Source organism: Rutilus rutilus, assembly GCF_951802725.1.
Source record: "Rutilus rutilus genome assembly, chromosome: 15".
Lineage (NCBI taxonomy): Eukaryota > Metazoa > Chordata > Actinopteri > Cypriniformes > Leuciscidae > Rutilus > Rutilus rutilus.
Genome location: NC_140220.1, coordinates 38338544 through 38363567, shown reverse-complemented (window position 1 = coordinate 38363567; position 25024 = coordinate 38338544). Strand labels below are relative to the sequence as shown.

The 25024-nt window shown below is 41.4% G+C and overlaps 3 protein-coding genes across 4 annotated transcripts in view; 1 reads left to right on the top strand and 2 right to left on the bottom strand.

The window, feature by feature from the left end:
• Positions 1-25024, top strand: part of LOC311304780 (uncharacterized protein) — a gene marked incomplete at its 5' end in the record, with an annotated part of 578336 nt that overhangs the window by 32668 nt on the left and 520644 nt on the right. The gene's annotated exons all lie outside the window — the stretch shown is intronic.
• On the bottom strand, positions 3050-8884 carry LOC311304854 (NACHT, LRR and PYD domains-containing protein 1 homolog). 2 transcript variants are annotated; one of them, XM_084432198.1, is made up of 3 exons: positions 8769-8884; positions 5594-5706; positions 3050-5221 (listed from the first exon to the last, which is right to left on the bottom strand). In XM_084432198.1, exons 2-3 carry the CDS (start codon positions 5686-5688, stop codon positions 4342-4344), a joined length of 975 nt encoding a protein of 324 aa, XP_084288324.1. In that variant the 5' UTR covers positions 5689-5706; positions 8769-8884; the 3' UTR covers positions 3050-4341. The 2 variants fall into 2 exon arrangements, with proteins under 2 accessions (XP_084288324.1, XP_084288325.1); XM_084432199.1 differs by lacking the exon at positions 8769-8884 and adding an exon at positions 6802-7027 and having other exon boundaries at positions 5594-5753.
• Positions 13541-25024, bottom strand: part of slc16a10 (solute carrier family 16 member 10) — a 49988-nt gene continuing 38504 nt past the window's right edge. The window contains exons 4-6 of the mRNA XM_084432193.1: positions 19876-20019; positions 18734-18962; positions 13541-15959 (exon numbers count right to left, since the gene is read on the bottom strand). Of these exons, the coding sequence (XP_084288319.1) occupies positions 15745-15959; positions 18734-18962; positions 19876-20019 (588 nt within the window). The 3' untranslated portion in view covers positions 13541-15744. The remainder of the gene's footprint in view (positions 15960-18733; positions 18963-19875; positions 20020-25024) is intronic.

The window sequence follows — 25024 nt, the reverse complement described above, 5'->3', positions numbered from 1 at the left end:
GTATAACTTCGTTAGGCTAAGAAACACAGTAACTAGAGAACTGAGAAAAGTTAAGGCAGACTTTTTCATTATAATTGCAGAAAATTCAAATGGTAACTCAAAAGCCATTTGGAGTCAGATTAAAAAAAAAAACGGTCAAAACATTAGTATAACTAAGCCAATTGTACTAAAAGCAAATAACATAATCTTGGAGAGCCCGACTGATGTGGCACATCAGTGTTGAGTCAGTAGATACTATTGCCCAATGTTTTGCAGTACAACAAAATAATGCACATATAACCAATAATAGAGAGTCAGCATTAACACTAAAATCAGTATCAGAGGATGAGGTTGTAAAAGTAGTCACATCTCTCAAATCCTCAAGGGCTAAGGATGTCTATGGTATGGATACAGTTATGCTGAAAGATTAATTCTTCAATTGTTACTCCACTAACACACATAATCAATATTTCACTGGCTCAAGGAAGGTTTCCTGATTCATGGAAGCCTGCTGTTGTGGCCCCTATATTTAAAGGCGGTGACCCTCTACTGACTTCCAACTACAGGCCCATCAGTGTTGGTACCTATAGTATCGAAAGTATTTGAAAAACTGATTAACAAACAAATCATTGATTATCTCAATAATAGCACCTTTCCACTGCACCCAATGCAATTTGGATTTAGGGCTAATTACTTGACAGAAGCAGCTACATGTTACTTCATAGAAAAAGTTAAGGCATCACTGGATACAGGTGGGGTAGTAGGGGCCGTGTTCCTTGACTTAAAAAAAAGCATTTGACACGGTTAATCATAAAATCCTATTGTATAAATTACTGAATTAAAATTTTTCTTCAGAGTTGGTCAATCTTATCAAATCTTATCTCTCACTCCGCTCTCAACATGTTAAAATCGGTAACTATAAATCTAACCCCCTATGTCTTTCAACCGGGGTGCCGCAGGGCTCCATACTTGGTCCAACCCTTTTTAGCATATATATTAATGATCTACCCTTTGTATGTGAAAATTGTGATATTTTAATGTACGCTGATAATAGTTATTTTTACTCATGGTAAGACTGCTGCAGAGGTTGCATTCAAGCTAACAGATGTATTAGTGAAGGTTACATCCTGGCTTAATCACTGTTGTTTACAACTGAATGTTTCAAAAACAGTTTGTATGTTTTTATCCAAAAGCTCCCGCATAGACGCAGAACAAGACATTTCTATTTCAGGACACAGACTAAAAGTTGTCTCAGAATACAAGTACTTAGGACTACATTTAGACTCACATCTTGCCTTCAAAACCCACATAAAGAGGGTCTGTAATAATGTAAAGTTCAGTTTGGCTAATTTCAGGTATATCAGAAACCTCTTATCAACTGAGGCAGCTAAGGTATATATATCCACTCATTGGTTTTCTCCCACATCACTTACTGTTTGATAAGTTGGTCCAACGCACACTCTACAGCCTTAAAATCACTGAAATCATTATATAAACAAGCACTTAAAATTCTAGACAAAAAGCCAATTCATTACCATCATTGCCATATTTTAAAGAAGTACAAATTGCTTAGTTGGGAAAACCTCATAAAATACAGAAATGTCTGTTTAGTTTATAAGATCATGCACAGGTCAGCTCCTCCGCCTTTATTTGGCCTTATCAATTTTAAATCGAATGTAAACTGAGTTACAAGAGGTGCAGCTAGGAGGGACTGCACAATACCATTAAAAAAAACTGCATTTAGTCAGGCCGTCTTTTCATTTACAGCATCACATCAATGGAACTCAGTACCACCATTAATTAGAGAGTCTCCGTCCTATTACTCATTTAAGATTAATGTTAAGAAATGGCTTATTGAAAATCAACACTGTCAACACTGACGCTGGTCTCATCCACTAACAATAATGGTATCATCTATTATCATCTATTTTTAGATATTATTTGTTTATCTTGTTTACTTGATTGGTTGTGATTTTAACATAGTCTAATTTTTTTTTATCTTTTGTTTATTGTATAAAGAATTTTATTGTATTATAACAGTTTACTATTTTAGGATGCCTAATAACATCTGGCAAGGGGACTGCCGATGAAAACTAGCCTGTGGCTAACTCGGGTACTCCTACATTTGATCTGAATGTTGATTAGCATACACTGTCCCTTTTTAAATAATAAAATAAAATAAATAAAATAATAAAAAATTTAATAACAAATGACCGTTGCGACGGAAACGAATCAATCAAAACTAACTTTAGCTGGAAAATAACTTTATTAAAGAAAAGTCAATAAAAGTCAAAACAATCTCTGTTACCTTAAAGGGATACTTCACTTTAAAATGAAAATTCTGTCATCATTTACTCACCCTCAAGTTGTTTCAAACCTGTATGAATTTCTTTCTTCTGCTGCACAGAAAGATAGATATTTTGAAGAATGTCAGTAACCAAACAGTTAACTGGAGCCATTGACTTCCATAGTAGGAAAGAAAATGTACTATGGAAGTCAATGGCTCCAGTTAACTGTTTGGTTACTGACATTCTTCAAAATATCTATCTTTCTGTGCAGCAGAAGAAAGAAATTCTTACAGGTTTGAAACAACTTGAGGGTGAGTAAATGATGACAGAATTTTCATTTTAAAGTGAAGTATCCCTTTAAAATTATTCGTTTATCTCTGTGAAGCTGCTTTGAAACAATCTATATAAATGATGACTTGACTTGACTTGACAAGGAAAGAATACAGAGAGTGATCAACACAGCACAGAAGATCGTCGCCTGTCCTCTTTTAACTTTAATGTTAAAGGTTAGGGTTAGTTTGCACAGTTACTCAGCACTTTATCATACTAGAATATTTATTAGCCACTTAGTAGGAGAGTGGGTAAACTGTGTTTTTTATGTTTTGTGTTATGGTTAGGGTGTGTTTGCAGGAAAGAAGAGAGAATGATGAGTGAGTGTACTCTCTCTGTGTGTGTGTGTGTGTGTGTGTGTGTGTGTGTTTATGTGTGTTTGCAATGAATATGTTGTGAAATGAGTTTTATATACTGTATATGTGTTATAATAATGCACTTTACTAGAGTGGCTCTATAATCTGGTTTTATTTAAATGCAATGACAATAAAGGCGTTCATTGAAGGACATGAAGCTCGGAGTACATATTCTTCACTGAGAAATATCTGTGCTTCAGCATTATTATACAACACATCATATCTCAGCTGTCTTCTATCAGGATAAATAAAGGAACGGATCATAAGGACACAGAAACGGAGCTAGTGACACAGAAGTGGCTCAACTTACCCAACATTTGGGGTAAAGCACGTTGTTGCAGAACGTCTACCATTCAGAATATTTCAATGCAGTAAATATAAAAAAATCCCAACATTAAATTCTGAGACAACAAAATAAAGTTTACAAAAAAATTGGCTTTTATTAAATAAAGACAATATTATTGTTCCTCATTGCAGCTGGATTATATATGCCACAACTATCCTTTTTAGTAAATTCTACATTTCATAGTTTATGGCTAATTTTTCACCAAGAAAAATGTTACATTTACAAACTAATGAGACTAATGACTAAATATTGAAAAAGAATGAAAGGTTAAAACTAAATAAGAAAATCCTAGAAAATAATTACTGGAACTGCAAACAAAAGAAACAAAAAACTGCAACCTTGCAGAGAACTAGAGAAAATAATAATAAAACACTAGATAAGGTTTGGAGAACTGGAGCAAAAGACTGAAATTTGACTAGAGTAAAACACAGAAACAAGAAAACTATAGAATTATCAAAAGGAAATTGTCAAAAAAGTAAAACTAAATATAGCAGTGACTGACAACACACACACACACACACACACACACACACACACACACACACACACAATGAACGCAACGAGCCAGCAAAGACATGAAGGAAAGAGCACAATATAAAGGGACGAGAGGACTAGACAGGGATAACCGAGGGGGCGTGGCAACAGGAAACAAGGAGGCGGGGCTAAAGGAGCACATGGCCAACACAAACAAAGACAAAGCCATGTGCTCAGACACAAGAGGAACAAGGAGACATTGAACAGAGACGAAACAGACAAGACTGTCAGGCCAGGAGCAGAAGTGGTAAAGCTTCTCTTCCTGAGGAACCGAGATGAATTCAGCTTTCACAGCATCTCTGTGTTTGCGTATAATGTCACAGATCTTCCTCATGCTCTCCTGACTGGTGAAACTCTGTGTGATTTCTGAATGTTGTTCCTCATTAATTAGGTTCTGCTGACACAGTTTATCTGCAATGATCTGGACATTTTTAAGCCCCTGAATGAGATCTGGCCAATGCTTATCGAAATATCTTGCTTCATCTTCCTCAGACGCGGCTCGTCTCTCTTACGGACGAATCAGATCAAGTTCATCTTTCTTAATGGTTGCAGTCCAGACGGTCTTCTGATCCTCTTCTCTGAGAAGAGTCACTTGCAGATCATTCTTCAGACGAGTGTTGACCTTGAAGAAGTTTGGGGGAGTTTCTCTTCTGAATGAGATCCCTTCATTGGGATGGATCAAGGCACCAGGAATGTTAAGAAAGTGTGGCGTTTTCATCCGGAATGGCCTGTCAGGTTTGGGATGCTTGATTGGGTCATTTGACTTTTCAGTCTTCTCAACTTTTTCTTTTTCATAATCATCATATGGAAAGAAGTAGATAAATAGAATGAGAGGATCTTTACAACGCATGTAGAGAAGAAGATCGCAGTGTTCGTACAGTCGCTTTATCCGACTTACAATCACTGTTGCGATAGAGAAGGATGGTTGGACAATCTTAGCGTGGAATCGGGTCAGCTGCACAGGTTCTGTGGTTATTCCCTCGTCTTCTACGGTGAGGACTTTCACAGCATCTTTGAGAGAGGGGTCAGACTCTCCTAAACAGGCGTAATGGGGCAGATGAACTTCCTCCAGTTTCCCTGAGATCACCGTCAGCTCAATCACTGGACCGATCCGGCTGCACTGCAGCTTCCCCAGCTCTCCGTTGAGGAAGGATCCGCCTACGGCCCGGTACTGAAGGGTGACGACACAGTCACAGACCCATCGCATTCTGGTCCTGGCACACTCGTAGCGGCCTGGGTCAGTGCTGACCTTGAACTTTGACCCTCCTTCATTTGTACGGGCCGACGGCTCAATCTGAATCCACTGATCAGAGTCAGCTATATGGACACAAGACTGACAGTTCAGCAGCGGGCGACTGTCGAGCCCAGAGGGTTTGGGCTGAGAGGACCTGTGAGACCAGAAGAAGCCAGAAGCAGAGAGTCAGCTGGTTCTTATAATAAAAGTCGCCGGTGACTTTACCTGCGTTAGTAGTTATTCAGTAGTATTTTTTTTTACTTTCTAATAATTCAACGGACCGGAGTCAATTATTCCTTACATAATGGATGAAAATTACATTTAATAATAATCAAAAATTCATATGAACTGTATTTATTTGCCTCTTCATCTGACTAATCGAAAAAATAATCGACAAATTAAAGAATTATCAAAATAATAATTAGTTGCAGCCCTATTGCAAATCTCATCTCTCTGTGTGAATTCAGTGTTTTTGACTCTTATAGAGCAGTTAAATCACCCACTATATGTTTATGTTTACACTCACCTGGGGTCAGAGGTCACTGCTTCATCACTGAATTTAGAATTCACAGACACACAACTGGGTTCTGGAGATGAAGATCTCTCTCTGTTCTCCATCATGAGAAACCGAGTTCAGATCTGCATATGGAAACAAAGAGAACAAATCATACATAATATAATTATTCCTGTAAGTTACGTGAAAACAGGAATGAGGGGATGAGGAGGAGGGAGGGTCGAGCTAACCTCCGTTTTGTCTGACAATACTACGAACGTCAACAAGACGTGACGTCACCCAACATCGCTTAGAGCACCTTTAATATTATTCAACAATATTATTGATCTGCCTGCATCTTATTTATTATTATTATTATTATACAATTTCACATTGAAGGTGGAAAAATACATTTGAATGTAACAATGAAACTTCTCACTAAAGCTGATCGTCTGTGAATCGACGCCTACAGAAGCGTGGTAGTGTTTAGTGTTAACTTTAAATGTTTACGTGCTACATCTCTATATTTCAGATTGTAAAGAATCTGTAAATTAATCTAAACTAAAAGCAGAATCCATAGAGCTCGATATGATTATGATCCTGAAGATGAACTTGTTCCCCAGATAGCATCTAGTAATCGGCCCGAGCTCGGCTGCCCCGCAGCGCCTGCGGCTCAGACTCGGCATCGGCTTGTGTTAACCGGGCAGAGTGTTGCCCGCAGCTCGCTCTGGCACATGCATTTCTGCTACGGCTGTAAAGCACTGGGCCGATTCATGTTCACCATAACTCGCCCGGATCTGGCTATCGGATAAGTTAAGATACGCGCGAGACTGCATAGCTAACCGCATACAGCTGCTAGCGCAACTTACTTGCATAGAAATTCTATATGCCTACCACCTAAATCGGCTAAGTGATAGCAGATGCGCTCATTAATACCATAAAAACAGTACAGTTCTTTTAAAACTGTTGTCACTCATTGGCCTTTATGTTTCATCCGAAGCCTTTATGTCTGAGTCCGTTTCATCCGATGTCTTTTAGTCTGAGTGCGTTTCGCCCGATGCCTTTTAATCTGAGTCCGTTTCGTCCGAAGACTTTTAGTCTGAGTCTGTTTCGCCCGATGCCTTTTAGTCTGAGTCCGTTTCGTCCGAAGACTTTTAGTCTGAGTGCGTTTCGCCCAATGCCTTTTAATCTGAGTCCGTTTCGTCCGAAGCCTTTTAGTCTGAGTGCGTTTCGCCCGATGCCTTTTAGTCTGAGTCCGTTTCGTCCGAAGCCTTTTAGTCTGAGTCTGTTTCGCCCGATGCCTTTTAGTCTGAGTCCGTTTCGTCCGAAGACTTTTAGTCTGAGTGCGTTTCGCCCGATGCCTTTTAATCTGAGTCCGTTTCGTCCGAAGCCTTTTAGTCTGAGTCTGTTTCGCCCGATGCCTTTTAGTCTGAGTCTGTTTCGCCCGATGCCTTTTAGTCTGAGTCCTGAAACTGTTATAAATTTTTTTTTACTTGCCTTTTGTTAAATAATCACTCGTTATTAAAATGTAGCTATTTCGATAATACCTCAATTGTATGGAAGGTATGCTTAAAGGGATACTCCACTTTTTTCGGAAATAAGCTCATTTTACAACTCCCCCAGAGTTAAACAGTTGAGTTTTACCGTTTTAGAATCCATTCAGCCGAACTCCGGGTCTGACGGTACCACTTTTAGCATAGCTTAGCATAGACCATTGATTCTGATGAGTCCAGTAGCATTTCTTTCAAAATGACCAAAGAGTTTCAGTATTTTTCCCATTTAAAACTTGACTCTTCTGTAGTTAAACCGTGTAGTAAGATCGACGGAAAATGAAAAGTTGCGATTTTCTAAGCCTATATGGCTAGGAACTACTCTCATTCCGGCGTAATAATCAAGGAACTGTGCGGCTGTACCATAAGTGCAGCAGGCGTAATGATATGACGCAGCGCCTGAAAATAGGTCTAATAGGTTAGACAAACTTAGTCCCGGTCACGTTGGAAGAAGTTACTGAGCTGGGGACTATTTTCAGGCGCTGCGTCATATCATTACGCCTGCTGGACTCATGGTACAGCCGCACAGTTCCTTGATTATTACGCCGGAATGAGAGTAGTTCCTAGCCATATAGGCTTAGAAAATCGCAACTTTTCATTTTCCGTCGATCTTAGTACACGGCTTAACTACAGAAGAGTCAAGTTTTAAATGGGAAAAATATTGAAACTCTTTGGTCATTTTGAAAGAAATGCTACTGGACTCATCAGAATCAATGATCTATGCTAAGCTATGCTAAAAGTGGTACCGTCAGACCCGGAGTTCGGCTGAATGGATTCTAAAACGGTAAAACTCAACTGTTTAACTCTGGGGGAGTTGTAAAATGAGCATATTTCCGAAAAAAGTGGAGTATCCCTTTAATTTGTGCAAATTTCTATGTCACTGTCCATCTTCATTATGTGGGTTCAGGGGGCGCGTAGATCTAGGCTGTGTACGGAACTTTTTTTCTTTCTTTTTTTAAGCGGAAAATGTATTATTTTCAAATATATGCATTTATAGTGTGTAATGCGTATATAAACAAATATATATTTTATAATGACATAATTATACATATACATGTACATTTATGTTTTAAATACAATTATGATTAGTGTAGGCTAATATATGAAGCAGGGCATTCAGTTACTTTTGAAAGGACAAAAATAAGGTGTCAGTGTATTTCATTAGACTTTAACTTTGCCAGCTATAAAAAATGTGCGCCATGCCACACCCCTCCCTTCCCTTCTTCTCACAGCCAAAGATTGTGAGCTAGGCTTGAGCTGAAAGAGGGGGTTCATGACCCTTTAAGTTGTTTCTTGATGCATCTGCAATTTTATTAATAAATTTATGTTCTTCATATTTTCTGGCCTTGGTTTTTTATATCATTTGCAACAATTATGGGATAAATATAAGATGTTTTAAGTTTATGTCTGCATTTTATTCAAAAGTTAGTATCTACGTTTTGGATTGACTTTTGCATCTTCTTTCATGCGCGTCTCCGGCTGGGAGGATCTGAGCAGAACTGGCCCGCGTGTGCTCTGCTGTCTGGGCCACCTTTACATGCGTCACAACTCCATACAGTTCATACTGGAGGATCGAGTTTATGATAGCGACGCGAATGCGAAAACATTGTACAATAATATGGCATGATATCACAAGCAGATAGATGAGATGAACTTACCGTAGTGTGATATAAATGACAGTTTCAAGACTTCTGAAGGTGAGTTTGCGTTTCGTAGATATTTTTTAACTTTCGGTTTCTGCTCAGAATGCGCATGCGCAGAGGCCCATCATCTCTCTTCTTCCTCGTTTAGTTTTCTGGCGGGTTTACTTCTATCGTGAAGAATGTTTAGCGCCTCCTACTGTATACTGAGTGTGTGACATCATGACTTCCTCAATCTCTACACCTCCACATCTTTTTCAACATCACATGTATCTGTGTTTGTTTTATTCATGAAAATATATTTTTACAATCTAGTAAATGTGATATCTTCTGTTTGTGAAGGGTTTCAGTTTTATTGATTAATGAATATTGTAATACTAACATTTCTATTCTATTCTACTCTATTCTGTTCTATAATAAAAAATATATAAAAATAACATGTACTGCGTTAGATTAAACTGAGAAGGGTCAGCACTTGCATATTGTTGTCCTACTGTTAGTTTCACTGCTTCTGTTGTTCTCATTTGTAAGAGGCTTTGGATAAAAGTGTTTGCTAAATGTAATGTAAATGTAAATGTAATATGTTTGGTGATGAACTGCACACGATCCGTCACTCTTTGCCCTATAAACAGTATATTTAAACATTACAGATGTTTGGGCTGAGATCTTCATTGACCAGCAGCTGTCGCTTCACAAGAGTCAATCCCTCCAAGATTTGTTTAATTAAATTGAGAACATTAAATGAACAAAGAAAGAAGCAGTCACAATTTTTTATTTTTTTATCTGCATTTTATATATATACTGTATATAGCTCCACTGGGTCTAATGCCTTGTAAGAGTCTAAAAATATATAAAACTTTGCTCTGAAATCAAATCAGAAAAGTCAAGAATGACAAAATTTATCTCACATCATTTTAAATGTGCCTATTTTTAAGACTGATTAACAATGTAAGACTATGTTAAAGCCAGACTGAGATGCATGATAAGATATCTCGTAACTCTCTGTAATCTCTGGGCAAGAATCTGGTCATCAGAGTTCAGGAAACACGGACACCAGTTCCAGTGGGAAGCGGATCCCTGTTGTGTTTCAGGATCAGAGTAATATTCAGCAATATTATTGATCTCCTGCACTGACTCCATTATATGAGAACTGAACTGAGCTGGACGATGACATCACGGTTTTCTCCAGAGCCGATATATATATAAATTATCTAAATTAATAACTTTCTTACAACAGAAATGAAGCATCACTGAACTGACTCAAGCTGGACTGTGACGCTATTTTCTTCTGGAAACAAACTTTACTGCATTATTTTCCTGTTATCTCTGTAAAGCTGCTTTGAAACACTCTGTGTTGTAAAATGCGTTATATAAATAAAGGTGACTTGATTTTTATTCAAAATTCATAAAAGTTGTGTTCATTTGTGAAGATTATCACGATGAACAACGTGTGTAAGAATCATAAACTTTTGTTGGTCACAGAGCTTATTTTAAGCAAAAATCCAAAAGCCATTGGAGAAATAAGCCGGGTGATGTGAACTTGCAGACGATGTCCAGAAACACTCGTCCTCGAGTCAGCCTTCTGCGGGAGTCTGTCGGGGGGGATCGCTCGGGGGATATGGGGCGTTTGGAGAAGCGCTGGGGTTAACGCGCCGGTTTTCACGAGTTAGATTCTGTTTTGCAAGGGAAAGTTAGGACTCCTCTCAATATCCAGTGTTTAGCCTGTGAAATTATAGGGAATAATAGTGTGAGTGAAGATCCAGCTCTGTTCAGTGTCTTCATGAACACGTGTATGCTGTTACGAGTGTCACCGTACACACACACTTTGATAAAAAGTTCCTTAAAAAACAAAAACAAAAACAAAATAAAAAATCAAGCAAAGGTGCACAAAACGATGATCTGAAAACCACTTCATTAGTAATTGGCACGCCGAGCAGCTGGAGCTGGAGCTGGAGTGCCGGGAGACGGTGAATCTGCAAGCGGACTTTAGAGCTGCAGGCCAAGAAATCCAGCAACAGCAACACCAGAGCAAGCAACAAGAGCCCGATTCAACCGCGACCATCGAGCAGAGGAACAACACTCTGATCGCGAAGAAATTCAGGATATACATACAGGATATACATACTTGCTGGAATCAGACTGGAACTGAGACACCCGGCTTCTGGGTACAAGCTAGCGCTAGCTCTGTGCTAGCGCACCACACCTGGATCATGCCACCGCTCTACTCCACTGCCGACCTCCACTCACTCAACAACCACCACCATCCGGACGGCATTAACATCCTCCGAGATACTAGACTACTTCGCCGTCCTCCACGCAGACGCCCTGGTCGTACGTTCAATTACAACTTTTCAACCCCAAACTCTATTCAATCCATCTGGTCCTATTCGCGAACCGCAACTACCTCACTACGTCATCACAACAAACGACATGTGCACCTATCTAATCTCCGCCCCCTTCCTCGGTCCTCTCAACCCATCACGAAGCAGCGTCACCTGAAACTGGCTTTGCTCAACACCCGCTCACTCAACAATAAAAGTCTCATTTTAAATGAATTCATAACTGACAAAAACCTGGATTTCCTCTGTATCACTGAAACTTGGCACAAACCTCTGGACTATTTCTCACTCAATGAAACCACACCCACAGGATATACACACATGGACAAACCTGAGGGGCGGGGAGGTGGTGTCGCTGCAGTGTACTAACCCTAACGCTGACTGACAACCCCTCCGACCTCATCAACTACTACAAAGAAACACTCTCCTCTTGTCTCGATCAGCTGGCTCCCATCAAAACCAAAACTGTCTCATTCACTCACTCTGCTCCCTGGTACACTCCTGATCTGCACAAAATGAAATCCCGTAAGCGTCAGCTTGAATGACTCCATAGGAAAACTGGTTTAACTGTTCATCTACAAGCCTACACAGATTACCTTCAGCAGTATAAGGAAGCTCTTAACACTACCCGGTCCACTTACTACTCGCACCTCATACACTCTGGTTTCAGCAACCCCAAGGCTCTTTTCTCCACAGTAAATAAACTTCTCAAACCCAGTGACAATACCACCGACTCATTCACAACTGATAAATGCAACTCTTTTCTTTCATTCTTTCAGACCAAAAATGACACCATTTACAACAACCTGTCCTCTTCTTCTGTCACCACTGTCTGCACTCCCACTCCATCATTTGTTCCTCCCCCCTTCACCTCTCAGTCCCTGTCTCAGTTCTCCCCTGTGTCGGCAGGGGAGCTGTCCAAAATCATGACAGGAATGAAAACATCAACATGTGTCCTGGACTCCATCCCATTCCACCTCATCAAGGACTGTCTACCAGCTATCTCCACATTCATCACAGAAATCATTAACTCCTCTCTCAGCTCTGGCTCAATCCCCCCTTCACTCAAACTGGCTTCTGTCACCCCCATCTTCAAAAAACCTGGACTCAACCCCGACATCATATCAAACTTTCGGCCCATCTCCCCTTTGTGCCTAAGATACTGGAACGCACTGTTGCCAAACAGCACTGAAACAGCACTCCTCAAAGTCACCAACGACATCCTCCTCTCCGCAGACGCTGGTCACCTCACCATCCTCATCCTCCTGGATCTCACTGTAGCTTTTGACACTATCAACCACACCATTCTTCTCTCCCGCCTCGAATCTTCCCTCAGTATCAATGGCACTGCCCTCTCCTGGCTCCAATCTTATCTCACCGACAGACAACAGTTCATCCACATCAACAACTGCACCTCCTCCACTGCTCCGCTGCCCCAAGGCGTCCCCCAGGGTTCAGTGCTTGGTCCTCTCCTCTTCATACTACACCTGCTTCCCCTTGGCAATGTCATTCGCCACCATGGTCTCAACTTTCACTGCTATGCCGATGATGTCCATCTCTACACCAAATCCATCACCTCTGCCATCCACTCCACTATCTCCAACTGCCTCACTGACATTAAATCCTGGATGCACACCCATTTCCTTAAACTCAACTGCGAAAAAACAGACATGATCATCATCGGTCCCAAACCCATCACTAAACCATTCACAGTTTATCCCTCACTGTCGACACCTTCACCTTGTCTCCATCCCTTCACAGTCGCAACCTCTGAGTCATCTTTGACAATAACCTCTCCTTTGAACACCACATAAAACAAATCACCAGAACTGCCTTTTTTCACCTCAAAAACATCGCCAGACTCCGTCCATCACTCTCTTTCTCCGCTGCAGAAACCCTCATTCACGCCTTCATCACCTCCAGAATCGACTACTGCAATAGCATCCTGTACGGCACAACATCCAGAACCTTAAATAAACTCCAATACATCCAGAACTCTGCTGCTCGTCTGCTCACCCACACCCGCACCCGTGACCACATCACCCCTGTCCTCAAGAACCTCCACTGGCTCACGGTCCCACAACAAATTCAATTCAAAATCCTTCTCCTCACACACAAAGCTCTCCATAACCAGGCCCCTTCCTACCTCACAGACCTGCTCCACCGCCACAACCCATCTCATAGCCTCCGCTCATCTGATGCTAACCTCCTGACTCCTCCTCCCAGGACCAAGCACCGAACCTGGGGTGACAGAGCCTTCTCTGTTGCTGCCCCCTCCCTCCTGAACTCTCTCCCCAAACAAATCCGTGACTGCACTGACCTTCCAACATTCAAATCTGATGCTGTTGTTTCTGCTGCTTTTATGATTCTATGTAAAGTGTCTTTGAGTATTCAGAAAAGCGCTTACAAATAAAATGTATTATTATTATAATATTAATAAAACCAATAATGTTTTCTTTATTGTTGTATTCGTTTATACCAAGTGTGTTGTACATACAACAAGAAATAACAGAAGGTAAAATCATGCAAGTCATGAGATCAAGGTCATTAAAATGAAGCTGCAGAATCATAACGTATTCAACCATCAGTATTGAGATTATACATGGAGGAAAACAGTTTCATGAGACTATGTTATGAACATAGTGTTATGAACATATGAACTACTACTTGTTATGAAACTATTTTCGGTTGCACTTTATTTTACAGTCCTGTTCCGCATGTACGTATGTACTAACTATAATCATTACAATAACTACATACTAACTTTGGTAAGTTCACTGTAAGTGCAAGTACTAAGTGCAACCAATGGTATATTTTGCTTTACTTGTTATTCATTAAATGTAATTTTTAAATGTTACAATCACAGATAAATGGACAATAAGATTTCAACAAATTCCTCAAGGACTGAAGTCAGTAATATTGGTGTTTAGCTGAGGCCTGGAGAAACTTTACAAGTTATTTTACATGTATTATTACCCTGAGTAAATCACTGCAGCGCTCATCAAAACCAGTCCAAATTTAATATCACAGAGTATGAGGTTACAAGAAGCAGAACCTTCTCTGGTTTGGTGTGCAACAGTGATTTACGTCAACAGCATAAATAAAAACAAATACAAAAATGATCATGTACAAAAAAGTTTAAAAAAATCTTCCCAAAAACATGGAAATGGTTTCAAACCAAAGAGAATTGAATAAACCAATCAAGAGTTAAGAGACAGACTCTCCGCTGAGCTTATCTCTTCAAACAAGCTTTTCCTCTGAAATGTTTAGTTTTTTTCCCACTGAAACAATTAGAACCTGTTCATTGTCAAATCAATACTTCATCTCTGTCCAATAATCATATTGTCAAGGCACTAACGAAGGTTGTTGCAATACATATGTGAAACAAGTAATAGTACTCATAAAAACACAACAGAAGAAACATGGGATGTGTGAGAAGTGGCACGAGCACTTGGTGAGTTTATGATCCTCGGAGAAACATTTGAGGACGAATGTCAATCGAGGTAGATTACTGGACCAGATTAACACTCCTATGAATCATCTGATCATGTGACGACTGTCCTGAGGAGACACGCTGCCATACGCATCATGCACGAGACTCAGACATTCATACTCACTGATGAACGAAATAAAACGCCTCTGTGGATGTGCTGTTTTTCAGTCAAGGCCTCATTGGCAGTAAATGTGAACATGACGCATGCAGTCGAAATAAAGGGGAAACTCTAAGATCACAATGGCAGCTTGGCTCCATCTAGCCAATCAACACCATTGCTTTTTAACATTGATAAAGAAAATAGCATTTCAACTTCACTGCATAGCAAATAACCCCAGTTCATTATTATACTAATATGCTGATCTGTATATCTACTGATCTATATATCTGTATATCTAATATATATATATCTATATCTGCCCTGGTTGGTAAAGCTCATGTAAGCAGCCGTGTCAAACACAGACGTCATAAACACGAGAACAACACTGGGATTCATCAGACTGCTAAACACATTAAAACAGCATTAATTAAATATTTCGTATATAATTGCATATAACGCATGACGTCTGCTCTAATAAAGCGCTCATCTGCATAAACATCTTTCAAATCTTTCCAGTACAGGAAGAAATTAAGACATATGGCTAACTTTCCCAATTAAAACAATCATACAAGTTACTTATTATAGTCTGACATAAAACAAGCTAGATTATAAGAATAAAGGAAACATATGAATACTTTCTAACTGGTTAATATAAGATCCCATGAATCTCCTCTGAGGATGAAGGTTTCAGGGCTTCCCTTCTTCATGATTGTTCATGTTACACTATTTCCCTTTTAAACCCAAAAAGTTCAGTACAAAAATATTTTTCTGAAATATGCATAGCTCAAGAATCACATTCATGTAGAAGCCCTGTTTGACGGCCGTTCCTGCGGGGATATAAAATTACATAACACACACACACATCTGAAAAAACACTCACACACACATCTGAACACACACACACACACACCGGTCAGTCTCTGTGCTGTGAATGTTCCTCAGATGACAGATTCAGGGTCTTGGTTCTTGACGTCCGTGAAGCTCTTGTGCTCCAGCATGTTCTCCTGAACACACACACACACACACACACACACCGGTCAGTCTCTGCGCTGTGAATGTTCCTCAGATGACAGATTCAGAGTCTTGGTTCTTGACGTCCTTGAAGCTCTTGTGCTCCAGCATGTTCTCCGTGGTTTCGGCAGTGGCGTCGGCCTCCTTCCTCTTCCTCCGCGCCTCCACCCACGGGATCACACACAGCACGGCCCCGCCGATGAGTGGAGGGATGCCCGCCAGGTAAAACGCCACGTCATAGGTGCCCAGCCGGTCTCTCAGGAACCCTGGGTACAGAGTCACACACAGACCTCAGATCAGCTCAACGCACTGCTATCTGAACACACGACTGAGACGCTTGTGCTCCAAATCACTGCTTTCAAATCTGTGGTTCAAAAATACTTAAAAAAAAAATATACATTTTAATTTACGGCACTAGTGGCGGGCGCCTCGTCATGTGATTTCAATAAACGAGGCTTTGTTACTTCATAACTGTTTCTAAATTTGGCGATGATCTCTGTGAAGCCATAATGGGAGAAATTTGAACCAATTGCTTCGAGGAATGATTCACTGTTTCAAGACGACACCTGCTGGTCAAAAGGGTGTAAATGCAATGAAAACATCTCAAGTTTGTAACCCTAGTTCCCTGAGTAGGAAACGAGACGCTGCGTCGATGCCGCTTTAGGAACGCCCCTGCGTGATTGCGTCTGAAGCATATGTGTCCAATGGCGAGAATGAGCGTCGCAGGCGTGTGACGTCATGACCAGGAAAGGATAAAAGCACATCCGGTCTGACCGGCGCTAGCTTCGAAAAGGCCAAAGCAAGTCAATCACAGGGATGTAGGTAGTATGGCAAAGTGACGCATCGTCTTGTTCCTACTCATGGAACCAGGGTTACAGTCGTTACAATTCAAGGGAACTCGCGCTGCGTCAATGGCGCTTTGGGAACGAGAATGCCCTAACGGCCAAAAACCTGTCGTGTTAAAACTGTCACGACATGAGAACTCTAGACCCAGGGGTATCCAAGTCTAGGTCATAAAATCTGACAAACGTGAGCGGCGAAGACCAGCCCGCTGCATCACAAACATCTTGAAGGGACACCCCAGAAATTAGGGCTCTGGAGCCCACCATATCCCAAGTACAATGGGCTCTAGTGGCCAAAGGTGAAGGCTGGCCCACAACCTCATATGCAAGTGAAATAGCCTCGGCTATCCATTTGCTAACAGTCTGCTTGGATGCAGGAAGGCCTTTCCTAGGAGGCCCAAAGCACACCAGCAGCTGATCAGACTTCCTCCACTGGGCAGCTTTGTAGACATAAGTGTCCAGTGCTCTGACGGGACAAATGTGCTCCACCACCTCGGTGTTGAGCCTCCATTCCCCAGGCCTCAGCCCCTGCCTCGACAGGATGTCTGCTCCTATATTCTGATTGTCTGTGTGAACAAACACATGATGGCCCCTCAGGTCTGGAAGGAAGTGTCTCAATGCATTAAAGACCGCCATCATCTCCAGGCAGTTTATGTGCCATGAAAGATGATGACTCCTCCATAGACCCTGAGCTGAGCAGCGTTCCACTACCGCTCCCCAGCCTGTGAGAGAAGCATCTATAGAGAGAGCGAGACTCGATGGCAAAGAGCTAACACCGGACCCTGGGATAGAAACCAAGGTTTCCTCCATATAACCAAGGCACGGAGACACCGCGGTGTTATCTTGATCATACGGAGTGGGTTCCCCCTCTGGGAAAACTCCTTGGTCTTAAGCCTCCACAGTATAGGCCTCATGTACAGCAGGCCGAACGCTATAATGTTGGATGCTGCTGCCATCAGGCCCAACAGCCTTTGAAACTGTTTTACAGTGAGTGACTGGCCTAGCTTTATCTCTTTTACAACTTTGAGGATCAAAGGGACACGAACAGGCGAGAGCACGCCCCTCATTGTCACTGAAACCTACACGACACCAAGAAAGGTGGTCCTCTGTGTTGGAGAAAGCACACTTTTATTGGCATTCAATCTCAATCCCAATTTCTTCATATACGTGAGAACGACATCTCGATGCCGAACCACCATCTGCATGCGTATGCCCTGCAGTCTGAGCGGGGCTAGAGCTGCATCTACGTATTTGGTGAACGTGCGGGGTGATAGAGCTAGACCGAATGGAAGAACCCGATACAGGTAAGCTTTTCCCCCAAAAGCGAACCTCGGGTTTCGTTTCGTTTTAGTTTTTCATTTATTATGAATTTTTTATTTTATTTCAGTTTACGAAAATGTTTTTTGACCAATAGGTTTAGTCTTAGTTTCAGGTTTCGTTTACGAAAATAACCTTGCAGTGCAAATCACAAATCCCAGCCCTGTTTATACCAGAGGAGCTTGACATTTAGAACTCAACTTGATTCAAATGATTTATGACTTAGATTTTCTAGAAGTTTTTGAGTTCAACATGTTTTATGAAATATATATTTTCATTTAAAAAAAAAATCTTCATAGACTACAATTTAAATTACAATAATTTAAACTACAATCATTTTCATAAACTACAACTACAAACTACAACCTCTTTTTTTCCTTTTTTTCTACAATTTTTACCACAACAATAATCTGCCACGGGTCTTCTTTAAAATGAGACCAAACCTAAGTCTGCATTCCCAAGTTTCAAAGTGTTATGTCAGTTTTTTGACATGGACATTTTTGTCCTTTAAGGACTTCAGAGTAACTTTTTTAAAATGCCGCACACGAGTTGAGAATCTCACTTAATGAACCTGTTTAACTGGCATTTTATTTGTAATGTTACGGTGCCATACTCTAGTAATGCATAAATTGTAAATCTGTGATAGTGACGCAGTACCTACTCCAGCCAACAGGTGGCAGACGATGATCACACTTCAGTCAGTTCACCTTTATTTCTCTAGATCAGGGGAGGCCAGTCCTGTTTCAACACAGCTGACCCGCTAATGAAGATCTTCAGATCACACACAGGTGTGCTGAGGTGTGTTCAAGCCATGTTTGAGCAGGACTGGGCTCCCTGATCCAGACGGGTTCACTGCAGGACGCTCCACACACACACATTACCTGCGATGGGCGGCCCGACGGTCATGGGGATGGACATCATGCCCAGGAGGAAGCCGATGGCCTGCGACACGTTCTGGGAGCCGACCAGCTCAAAGGCGATGGGAGCCATGATGCAGATGAAGCAGCCGTCGAACAGACCCATGAGCAGACAGACGGCGATCAGCCCGCCGAACACGTGACACAGAGGAATCATCATGGACATCACCCCGATCACCATGAAGGAGGACACCTGCCGAAACACAGCACTGCTGAACCTGAGACGCCTCGACAGGGGACCGCTTCTGCGACACACTGAGGTTAATGCACTAAACCAATGAAACCTGTGTTATCTAACGGTCAGTGGCTCACGTCTGATGACAGTGTTAGTGTGAAACTGAGTATCTGTGTAAAAGTCTGAGAATAATGCAGTGATTTTCAGTGATGACGCTCCTCACGGGCAGAAACACGACCTCTGGAGTCGGATTCAGAGTGAAAATGACTCTTTGAATGAATCATTCCAGAAGACTCGTGATCTCAGGGGTTACGGGTTTGAATCATAGACTGTAAAAAACATATGGACATAGTGTGCGTGACGTCACCCATTGGTTTCTGAAGTGCATTTTTGTCGGAGCCGGCCGTCGCCATCTTGGCAGCACTCCCGGATAAACGGAAATGTGCATCGAGACGGATTAGCTGAGGTGACGTGGCGCTAACCCCCTACCAGACAAAAGGCTAGTAATGACATCAGCGGCTATCCACCTGTCACTCAAGTGGCCACTCCCTTAATTATGCAGAAATGTAAGGTTTAATATAATTTAAACGGATGAGTTATTAAAACATTCACCCCCCTCACCGTCGTCATGAACGGCAACATTAGCTTTATAGACCAAAACCACTTTTTGCACCAGACTGTAAACATGCTTTTTTCTGCTGTAAAGTTGGGTATATTAACATGCGGGATTATGGGATTGACTCTCTTCTGCAGCCGGCCTCTAGTGGCCAGTCGATGAACTGCAGTTTAATCACTTCAGTGTTGGATTCAAGAGAGAAACTGGAAGGTTGCCGCTTTTGGTTGAATCCTTCCCTCAATGCCTCCTGAGTGAATCATTATCTGACTGGCATGGGAAGGTCCCGACAGGGACAGTGTTGAACTCGTCTCTCACCTGCAGGAACACTTTGTTGACTCCGGGCACATAGTCCGCCACTCTGCCGAAGATGAGGCGACCCACGCCGGACGTGATGCCGATACACGTCAGCAGGACCTCTTTGTTAGCGTCCTGTCCGAAGCGCTCCTCGACATGCTTCATCTGATAGTGAACACACACACACACACACACACAGAGAGAGAGAGACAGTGTGAACACATCTGCATTCAGATACATAATATGGTTTAATCATTGAATAAAATATTATTCACTTGGCTATTAAGTTTCCCACAGACTGTGTGATCTTGTGTTGTACGGGACGGCAGTGAGTAAAGACTGATGTTAATGTGAGACTTTGACACATCTCTGCTTATGAATGACTGACAGCACCAGATCTGCGGTTTAAAAACAGCCCAATTCTGTGGAAAACTGGCACACGCAACGTAATACTGCTTTAAAAGACACATTTTAATACCTTTACAAAATAGTGTTTTACTTAGACCTTTACCTTGATATCAAAAATTCTAATTTGCACTTTTTTCAAACAACAATAAATTAATTTGGTAGTTGAGTATAATTTATACACACTACTGCCACAGTTATGCTTAGTTTTGGTTTAATTTCTATCAGTCTGTCTAATCACCTGTTTGCCCGTGTTCCTTTGCTCTCATTTTACCGCCATAATAAGTTATCATGGATATTCATTTAATCATCACAGCTGTTTATTATTTAGTTCATGACCATGCGTATTTTACTCTTTCCCCGCCACTGACGGAATTTTCCGGCTTTCCGTGTTTCCACTGTTATAGGGTAGGGGGTGCTAATACACATCTTGAGAAAGAGTACTGACTCTCCTGAACAAAAAGCAGGAGAAGAAGCCAAAAGAGCGATCTCAGCATAGACAGTATATAAACTGGACACAGCGACCCCATTGGACTCAACGGAGAAAAGTGAAGTCAATTAGAAGCTCTCTCTTCCTGATGGCTGAGCGACTGCGCAGACTCAAACTGAGCTTGACGATGTAGATGTGACGTGAGTAACCCGTCTGTCTTCTAGTAGCTGTGCCGAGAGAAATCTGAATCATTCCCTTCCGAAACTTGCAGATACGGAGAGTGTGAGTAGGAGCTGTCCATGAGCTGGAGCAGGAGACACTTCATGACTCTCTATGGGCTTCTCCCTGGACTTTATCAGGCTTTATGCCTCCACGTCCCCCGATTGCCTGCGAGCTTCTCCTCCTGTCTCTACGGTAATTTCCAGAGAGTCGTGTGGTTATGACGCAATCGTTAGCCTATTTTTACAAAAACTGCTTCTACGGGGCCATAACGTAAGATACAAGGTAATGGAGCCTTTTATACATTGTCATGTTTCTTTAGAAATAAACAACGGACAAATAGAGTCTTTAAACGCCTCAGATGTAAAGTTATTCGCTGTCAAAGTGACGCCAAAATGAATGGGAGTCAATGGAATGCTAACTGCAGGTGATGGTCTGCTAATCAATGGCGGCGCCCGGGGAAGCTTCAGTGTTTTCCGAAACACTGCCCCCTGGATCTCAAATGTAAGCAGATGTACATGTAAAATAACACGATCATCAACATTAAACAGCATATAAATCAAATCTGCCAAATGTTACTGAATGAAATAGGACGAGGCACAGGACTATGAAGCTTTAGGGGTGTTGATGGACTCGATCTACTCCATCTGTGTTTGATCATCGTTCTGAATCCCATCCGGACAAAGTCTTTAATAAAAACGTAATTTTCTCAGCTTTTGTTTAAAAATGTTGCTTTAAAAAAAAAAAATATTAAACTTACCCACATTTAAGTGTTGATAAAAAAAGAATGAATGGAGCTAGAATTGTTTTGGTTTAAAAGCAGAGTTTGTTATTTAGAAATATTGCATGTTCAGGGGCCTCATTTATAAAGCTTGCGTACGCACAAAACGGGGCTGAAAACATGCGTACGCCAGTTCCTGCGCAAAAGGTGGGATTTATAAAGAAAAACTTGACGGGAAAATTTGCGCACCTGCACGCAAACTCTGACCCATGCGTACGATTGTTTTGGAGATGGAGCACTATGGCGACGCCGATGGTGAGCTGGAGTTAAATGTATTTTTGGTCACTTTTATACAGAAAATCTAAAGAAAATTAAACATATACAGAAAGATTATACAAATACAATCTCAATCACCAAGCCTATCACTTGAAGCAAATATCCATTCCTTCTTAATGTCCGCGGCAGCGAGCGTGTTGAGCCGTTTAGTGAAACTGACGCAAATAACAGTTTAAATAAATAAAATACTTCTGATATAAACATTTATATTAAATATGCCATTCAAATTAATGGAGTTAAACACTTAAACATGAAATCATTACTGAAGTTACAAAAACATTTTTTAAAGTCAATCATTAGAAATATTTGTTGTGGATGCGATTGTTTTTGAACACTTTTCCTGTGGCGTGCTTTAATGTTTTAACCACAGAGATAACTGCTTATCATGATAATACCAGATTGTCTGAGAAAATAGTTTCGTGCAAATAATGGCCAAGGCCTATCTGTTTCCATTAAAAATATAAATCAATTAAAAATACAATTCGGCAAGTGGAAAAGATTGAGAAAAACTTTCTCTGAAATGTATTTTACACTATTTGATTTATGTAGGCTATTCAAAAACAAGGCAAGGATAGACAACTACTTGATTTGTATTAATGTAATGTTTCTTGTACCGTTTATATCATTTGCATATGATATGTAGATCTGGATCTGCATAGTAAAACTAGGCGTTGTAAGCTCCATATATGGTTATTTCGGGGTGGAGACGCATGTGCGCACAATCTTCCGCTGACTGGGATTTATAAAGTGAATTCTGCGCAGGTTCTGGCGTACGCACGGTTTTATAAGTCTGAATATTTTTTTGCGTACACCATTTTTGGCTTTCGGGCGCACGTACACTTTTAGTAAGGTTCCTACGCACAGTTTTATAAATGAGGCCCCAGATATTTATACAACAGAATATTCTGGGGGCGAAAACTATAAAACCCGCTGGCGGGGAAAGAGTTCAGATCCTCGCCTTCGCTAATGCTTCGTCCAGTATTGTTTGTGCATTCACACTGTTTCCAGGTGCTGACTTATGTTTTTCTATATTTTTAAAGGGACGATGCGCATTAATTAACAGCACTCGAGTCCAGATTCAGCCATAAAGGCTCATTTTCATCAGAAACTGAAGACTGTCGTTATTTATACCTTCTTCATCATTGGACTTAAACCGTTACAACTACCAGTCAAACGTTTGGAATCTGAAAGAGTCTCTTCGCTCACCGAGGCTGAATTTATTTGATCAGAAATACAGTAAAAACAGTGAAATATTATTCCAGTGTAAATCATCTGTTTTCTATGTGAATATACAGTAAAGTGTCATTTATTCCTGTGATCAAAGCTGATGTTCAGCATCATTACTCCAGTCTTCAGTGTCACATGATCCTTCAGAAATCATTCTAATATGAGGATTTGATGCTCAAGAAACATTTATGATTATTATCAGTGTTGAAAACAGTTGTGCTGCTTCTGATTTTTGTTGAATGATAATGATGCTGCTGCAAATTTAGCTTTGATCACAGGAATAAATTACATTTGAAAACATATTAACGTATAAAGCGGTTTGTTTCTGCTGTACATGACAGAGAGAGAGAGAGAGAGAGAGAGAGCTTCAGATCTGAGAACAGCTTTACTGACACAGTCCAGTTCAGTGTATCCCAACTAACATATCCCAAATCCTTGATCTTGTGCGGACATTTTTTGGTCCCCATGAGGAAAACCGCTAATAAATCATACTAAGTGTGTGTGTGTGTGTGTGTGTGTGTGTGTGTGTGTGTGTGTGTGTGTGTGTTGAGGTCACACAGGAATTCATTTAGAATGAACAGGCAGGAAAAGGGGCCTGTTTTAGGGATCATTCTGTTTCAGCAATGCAAACAGACACCTGAACCTGCTTCCTGCAACGTGTGTGTGTGTGTGTGTGTGTGTGTGTGTGAGTGAGAGAGAGAGAGAGAGAGAGAGAGAGAGAGAGAGAGAGAGAGAGAGAGAGAGAGAGAGAGAGAGAGAGAGAGAGAGAGAGAGAGAGAGAGAGAGAGAGAGAGCGACACACCACCCAGTAATTTATCATGAATGCCCATAATTCATATTTACTGCTGCACGCCCTCCAGTCCACACTCACACACACACACACACACACACACACACACACTCACTCTTCAGTGAGAAAACACAGGAGTAGATCAGATCCAGAGGTCGACTAGTACAGCGGAGGATGTGTAACACACAGATGTAGTGGGGGCGTTAGAGTCCTCCTCCAGAAACACACCAATCTGAAGACTGAGAGAGGAGCGGCCCACCCGCCAGACCAACACACACACACACTTACTCTCACACACACTTACTCTCACACTCACACACTCACACACACACACACACACACACACACACACACACTTACTCTCACACACACTTACTCTCACACACACTTACTCTCACACACTCTCACACTCACACACACACTCACACACACACACTCACACACACACACACACACACTTACTCTCACACACACACACACTCACACACACACTCACACACACACACACACTCACACTCATGAAGTGAAAACTCATGAAAACAACATAAGCCAGGCCGTCTGCAGATCCTCTGTGGTGTTCGGCTCGTGATGGAGACGTGAACCCTTCTCAACACCGTCCTGCAGTGTCTCTGCTAACACTGGGGCGACTGACAGCGGGTCACAGGGTCACAGGGTCACAGGGTCACAGGGTCACAGGGTCACAGCACTGAGGACGTCCAGCACTGGAGACACACCGGCGGCAGCTGATGATGCTGACATCTGTCTTCAGCATTTAAACACACAGAGTGTGCTGGACTTTGTGTGTAAATCATATTGTTTATAATTCTTCTATTTCAGTGTGGATGCTGTCATTATGAACAGATTGAGCGGGTTTACACAGGTGTATTAAACTGACAGTGTATCTCTCAGAAACGAAGCTTGCAGATCTCTGTCATCAGGCACTTTGGCTGTTGTTGTTTAAAAGCAGTTTGTAAGGAATCTAAACCCTTCAGTGGTTCAGAAGTCTGCCGACTCAGAGTCCAGTGTGTGTCACCAGTGTCTC